The following is a 6,705-nucleotide window of genomic DNA, read 5'->3' on the forward strand; positions in this document are numbered from 1 at the left end:
CGTGTTAGTGCGGTTCGGCAGGCTCCAGGCTCGGGCACAGCGAGCCCGGGGCCGCGTTGTCGCGGGATAGTCGTGACCGCCATCTTGGGCAAGCTCCGCATTTTGGGCTTTCTGGCCGCCGTGTTGGGGACAGTCGCCCCCGCTCCCTGCCCCGACCTGGATGCGAGGACTGTCGCGACTCAGAGGGGCTTATGACCTGTGAGGAGCCCTGGGGGCTGCTGTTGGGCTTAGGGGTGGCCAGGGCGAACTCCTTGGGCTAGGAGGCACGGGAGCGGTTGGCTAGTGCTTTCCCCAGGAGGAGGGAAGGGGCAGCTCCTTGCCCCAGGGGTCCTGGGCGCCTGTCCGCCTTCCCGCTTGGCTGCATTTTGGCTCTGAAAAGGCCTAGAGACTTGATTTTCCTGGCTGGCCGCTCTTTCCACCAAGGCCCCCTTTCCTGAATGCTGGACACTATCCTGCATCGCCCCAAGTTGCATTTACATGAGACCGAGGGTCCCCCACTTGACCTCTCCCTTGCAGAGAGACACCCCAGGCTGGGTCGTGCTGGGCGGGTGTCGGAGGCGGCGTTCGAGAGAGGAGCCAGAGAGTGACCCTGGACGCGAAACCTCCCTGCAGTCCGAGCTGCGCTTTGACGGCTGTTGAGAGTGGGCGGAACGTGGGGGGTGCCGCTGCGTAGAATGTCGGCAAGTCTTAGAGCTGCATTTGTGTTTTCTAAGCTGTAATTCTAGTTATTGTTACTTTTGACTTGTGTCCCTTCCCTCCTGTGACTTACTTCACTGCAGCCCCTACCCCTGCTCCCAGGGTCCTCAGCATCCCAGTCCCTGCAGAACCTGTCTTGCTCCATGACTTGTGTTGTGAGGCATTGGACAGGTAATTGTTGGGAGGAGCTCTTGGCCAGGCTAAAAAGATTTATTTTGGCCGGGCGCAGTGGCTCATGCCTGTAATCCAGCTCTTTGGGAGGCCGAGGCGGGTGGATCACGAGGTCAGGAGATCGAGACCATCCTGGCTAACACGGTGAAACCCCGTCTCTACTAAAAATACAAAAAATTAGCCGGGCGTGATGGCGGGCGCCTGTAGTCCCAGCTACTCGGGAGGCTGAGGCAGGAGAATGGCGTGAACCCGAGAGGCGGAGCTTGCAGTGAGCTGAGATTGCGCCACTGCACTCCAGCCTGGGCGATGGAGCGAGACTCTGTCTCAAAAAAAAAAAAAAAGATGTATTTCTTAGTCCCAGTGTCTGGCTGGGCGTGGTGGCTCACGCCTGTAATCCCAGCACTTTGGGAAGCTGAAGGAGGTGGATCACTTGAGCCCAGAAGTTCAAGACCAGCTTGGCCAACAAGGTGAAACCCCGTCTGCACTAAAATACAAACACAATTAGGTGGGTATGGTGGCGCACACCTGTGATCCCAGCTACTCGGGAGGCTGAGGCAGGAGGGTTGCTTGAACCCGGAGGCGCAGGTTGCAGTGAGCTGAGATCGCGCCACTGCACACCAGCCTGGCCACAGAGTGAGATGCTGTCTCCAGTTAATCCCAGTGTCTTTATGTACATAGAACTGGCAACTTTAAATCCTGTACCTCTGTGGAGGGAGAGGTGAAGGAAGGGTGTGGACAGTGGGGGCCAGGAAGTTCTCAGGTAGCGCAGCAGCCCACCCAAAAGTCAAAGGGTGTAGGTACAGGAGGGGCCATCTCCACAGGGAGATGCCTGGATCCCTACTCCATCCAGGCTTCATCGGCAGAGACCGGGGTGGACACCTTACCTGTGGGGGCCATCACAGCTGATACCCCAGCTCAGGATGTCCACCAGAAACCAGGGATGCCTTGGAGTCACCATCCTCTTAAGGATGGTGCTTGTCCTCCAGAGAGCAGAACACTAGGTTCAAACCCCAGCTCCTACTGGCAAAGCCCAGGGCCTCCACCTGGTTGTTCCCATCCGTGAAGTGGGGATACACAGTGTGGAGCCCTTAGGACGTTGGGAAGTGTGCCTGTACTCGCCGCGCATCAGCTCATAAGTATAACAACAATTGCATTCATTCGCTGATCCTCAGTGAGCAGTGGCACAGTTCCCCAGCTGGCGCGGTGAATGGTGCCTGTCTGCTGTCAGAGATCACCTGGACCCAGCATGAGTCCTTGCCCCCAGAGGGGGTCTCCGCACACCCCACGACGCTGTCCTCCCTGTCTGCTAACTACATGAAGAGATGGCAGGCCGTCGTGTCATTCAGTGCAGTGATACCTCCTGCGGTGGGAATGGGGTCAGGAGGGATTTTCCGGGAGCAGAGCCACTCACTGGCCTAGCCTGGGGTCTCCACTTTTGGAAGTGTGGTCTTGTGGAGTCCAGGTTCTCCTTCCTTAAGGGCCTTTACAAGGAATGGGAGCGTCCAGTGGTGGAGAGGAGCTGGCTGGCTGCGCCTACTGCTCCACACAGGAGTGTCCTCCTAGGCCCCTTTCCTCAACTGGCCTTCACCTCTCCGCCTCACAGACTTCACTCTGAGAATCCGCCTTGCAGCCTGTCTTCTGCTCCCTCCCATCTACCTTTTTTTTTGAGACGGAGTCTTGCCCTGTCGCCCAGGCTGTAGTGCAATGGTGTGATCGTGGCTCATTGCAGTCCTCGCCTCCCAGATTCTCCTGCCTCAGCATCCTGAGTAGCTGGGAGTACAGGCATGCACCACCATGCCCGGCTAATTTTTTTGTATATTTTGTAGTGACGGGGTTTCACCATGTTGACTAGTCTCAAACCCCTAAGCTTGTGATCCTCCTGCCTCAGCCTCCCAAAATGCTGGGATTACAGGCGTGAGCCACCATGCCCAGCGTCCGTCTGCCTTCTATCTCCTTCACTCCCCACCGCAGACAGGGTGTTGTGTTATGATGGGGAAGGCCCTTGTGTCTTTCAGGTGTGTTAGACCAGGGAAACAATCTGTCGTCTTTCACGTGCCCCAAAGCAGCACTCGAATCTTCCCTGGGTCTTTCTGATTGGGAGTCTTAAGACTCTCCCCAGAGAGGGCCCCGCCCTATTCCCTGGGAAAGGAATGCTGACAAAACCCTACAGGACAGAGTTTGGAGCGTTTCTCCATAGCTCAACTCGTGTGGTCCCAAGAGGGTGACACCACAGGGATGAATGGGAGCTCCGGGCCCCTCCCCAGCACCTCAACCTGCACTTTGCTTCATCTCGATGCTTTGTAACATCCTTTATGATAAACCAGTGAATGTTTTTCCCTGAGTTCTCTGAGTCGCTCTAACAAATTAATTGAACCCAAAGAGGAGAGTCATGGGAACGCCAACCTGAAGCCAGTCGGTCGAAAGTTCCGGAGCCCAAACTTGCAGCTGGGGAATGGGGAGGCAGTCCTGTGAGCCCCAACCTGTGGGACCTGAGGCTGGCGCTGGGCAGATAGTGTTGGAATTGAATTGAGGACACCCTGCTGGTGTCCAGTGCTTTGTGTGGGGGGAACCCCACAACTGTTTGTCACAGGAGTCTTCTGTGTTGATAATTGTGGTTTTGGTATGAGAGTGTTGGGGACCTCTGCTTACCAAGCCTCTAGTTTAATAAAACAACTAGAGTGATCCATCTTAAAATGTGTAGCTAAGCACTCACAAGGCATCTATAAGGCTCCTGCTGTCTGAAAATAGCCACATTCTTTTTGTGTTTGAGACAGGGTCTCCCTCTGTCACCCAGACTGGAGTGCAGTAACCTGATATTGGCTGAAATAATCCTCACACCTCAGCCCCTGGAGTAGCTGGGACTACAGGCATGCACCACCACATCCGGCTAATTTTTGCAGTTTTTGTAGAGATGGGGTTTTGCCATGTTGCCCAGTCTGGTGTCAAACAGCTCAAGCAATCCTCATGCCTCAGCCTCCCAAAGTGCTGGGACTACAGGCGGGAACCACCACATCGGCCTAAAATGATCACTAAAATGATCACCTCTTAAGCTGGCCCCCAATTATGATTACGAAATGTTTATGGCCGTACAGGACATCTCCCACAAGGCCCTAGAATGTGCACACGTCCTGAGAATGCAACCCGCTCTGCTAAGATAGCGTCAGTAAGCAGGCTAAGGCAGAGGATGCACAGTCACCGATGGCACCAAAAGCCCCGACCTTCAGTGAGCACATCTGCACATTCCAGGTTTATTTACCACTGCTTGTAGTTTCTCTCTCTCTCTTTCTTTTTTTTTTTTTTTTTGAGACAAAGTCTCACTCTGTTGCCCAGGCTGGAGTGCAATGGCGTGATCTCGGCTCACTGCAACCTCCGCCTCCCGAGTTCAAGTGATACTCCTGCCTCAAGCCTCTTGAGTAGCTGGAATTACAGGTGTGTGCCACCACACCTGGCTAATTTTTATATTTTTAGTAGAAACGGGATTTTACCATGTTAGCCAGGCAGGTCTCGAACTCCTGACCTCAGGTGATCCCCTCCTCCTCGGCTTCCCAAGTGTTGGGATTACAGGCGTGAGCCACCGTGCCCGGCCTGTAGTTTCTTATAAGCAGAGACACTAACCAAAGATGGTGAGTTCTTCCCCCTGCTCTCTGAGCACGCCTGCTCTGTGATGGAGTCCTTTCTAATCTACTTGCTTTTCTCACTGGGCTCTGTGGCTCACCTTGAATTCCTTCCCGCGTGAGATCCAAGAACCCTCTCTTGGAACCCTCTCTTGGGGTCTGGATCGGGACCTTCTTTTCTGGCAACAGGAATAAAGGAAAAACATGATTTGAGAGAGATTTTCCCTACACACAGATCTTGCTCTGTAGCCCAGGCTGGAGTGCAGTGGCATGATGGTTACAGCAGCCTTGAAATCCTGGGTTCAGGCGATCCCACCTCACCCTCCCGAGTAACTGAGACTACAGGCATGGGCTACCATGCCTGGCTAATTTAATTTTTTGTAGAGTTGGGGGTTTCACTGTATTGCCCAGGCTGGTCTCGATTTTCTGGCCTCAAGCAATCATCCTGCCTTGGTCTACCAAAACACTGGGATTACAGGCATGAACCACTGTGCCTGGCCTACTTTCCTTGTTTTTGTGTTAATACGTAGTAGTTATTCATGACCACTAGTTAGCAATGTGCCTTATTTGTAGAGTGTTTTACAGGTACTTTTGTCCGCAAAAGGGATATAACATAACTGTTAGTGTGGGATTTGAGTTCAAATGTGGCTCCACTACTTACCAGCTGTGGGCCCGTGGCCATGTTACCTAACCTGTCTGGACCTGTTTGCCTTCTGTGAGATGATGTCTCCTTCGAGGGCTTTCAGGTCTGCTGAGAGCATGTACATACCTGGCACAGTGCACACACTCAGCAGGCATAACAGTGACCGCCTTGGCCGACATCTGGACCGCTAACAGCCATGGGAGAGCAGGTGTTATCAGTTCAGATTACAGAGGGGGACACGGGCCCCATCCTGTGGCGTCAGTGGCACGGGGCTGACAAGAGCTGCCGCCCGTCTGGCACCGCAGGCTGTTGTGCCAGGAGCAGGCCGGAAGGAGGGGTGTGGGGAGGCTGCCCTGTTGGGGTAGGAGGGAGTGGAGAGAGTGGAGGACCTCTGCTTTTCCCAGAATCAGACCGCCTGGGCTGCAGTCCCAGTCTACCAACCTTGCCGGCAGTGTGATTTTTGGGACTTGTTTTTCTCATCTGACAAATGGGGACAAGCCACCTCACAGAGCCTCCTGTGGGATTCAATGAGCTGATGGAATAAAGCCCTCCCTCTGCATGATGTCTGGTGAGGGCCTGACGAGGGGTCGTGATTTTTTCTCATTAATGATCCTCCCTTCCCTGCCCAGCTCCACTCCCTTCTGCCTCCTTAGCTGGGCCTGCAGGCTGGCCTGCCACAGCCATGCCCTGACGTCCTGGGCACCTGTTCCCTGATGACCCCACCAACGGCGGCCAATATATACTGCAGTGTGGTGTGTTCTCCACCTGGGGGACAGAGCAGCCTTGAGCACCCTTCCTGCCCCACTTGGCCCGGCCTACCCGTGACCATCTAGTACAGCCCACTTCCCCGGCTCCCCAGGAGAAAAGGAGAGGGAAGCAATGGCTCAGGCCTGTGCCTGGACCTAAAGGGGCTGCGCCTTTGAAGTTTACCTTCCCTTGTCTTCCCTTCTCTTCTGCTGACAGCTGCTGTCAGCTCCAGAGTAGGTTTTGAGTTTTCCAGGTTTTGTTTCTTTTCCTTCTTCAGCTGTGGAAACTGACCTCTATATATTGAAATGGGTGGTCCTGGCTCTGGAGACAAGGACATGGCAGAGAGGGGACAGGATGCCAGGTACCAGGCTGGAAGGGGACCCCAAGGGTGGGCAAGGCTGTTGGCGTCCAGATGCAGGTGTCAGGAGGGTGACCTGGGCCCCAGGCTCACTCTGGGAGTGAATGGTGGCCAGAAACAATGAGAACAGAATCTGGGCCTGCCCCAGGGCTCCTGACCCCTCCTCAGCTGAGCATCTGATGCCAAGTGCCCAGCCTCTTGGAGTACGTGGGGAGGTGGCCACGCTGGCCAGCCCACCTTTCCCACTGGGACACCTCCATCACAGTGGAGCAAAATCTGTATTAGTTTTTGTTGCTGTATAAATGTCAGCACAAATGGAACAGCTTAAAACACACATTTATTAAGTCATAGCTTTGTAGGTCAGGAGTCCGGGTGGCTCAGCTAGGTTCTCTGCTTAGGGTCTTTTTAGGTTGAAATGAAGGGATTGGCCGGCGAGGCTCTTATCTGGAGGCTGGTGAAGAACTCACTTCTCAGCT

The 6,705-nt window shown here is 54.4% G+C and overlaps 1 protein-coding gene across 1 annotated transcript in view; it reads right to left on the bottom strand.

The window, feature by feature from the left end:
• Window positions 1-4: 4 nt before the first annotated feature.
• Window positions 5-6,705, bottom strand: part of LOC105541568 (serine protease 33-like) — a 9,424-nt gene continuing 2,723 nt past the window's right edge. The window contains exon 5 of the mRNA XM_011982652.1: window positions 5-256. Within this exon, the coding sequence (XP_011838042.1) occupies window positions 5-256 (252 nt within the window). The remainder of the gene's footprint in view (window positions 257-6,705) is intronic.

This window comes from Mandrillus leucophaeus, unplaced genomic scaffold (assembly GCF_000951045.1).
Source record: "Mandrillus leucophaeus isolate KB7577 unplaced genomic scaffold, Mleu.le_1.0 Scaffold240, whole genome shotgun sequence".
In the NCBI taxonomy this organism is placed as follows: domain Eukaryota; kingdom Metazoa; phylum Chordata; class Mammalia; order Primates; family Cercopithecidae; genus Mandrillus; species Mandrillus leucophaeus.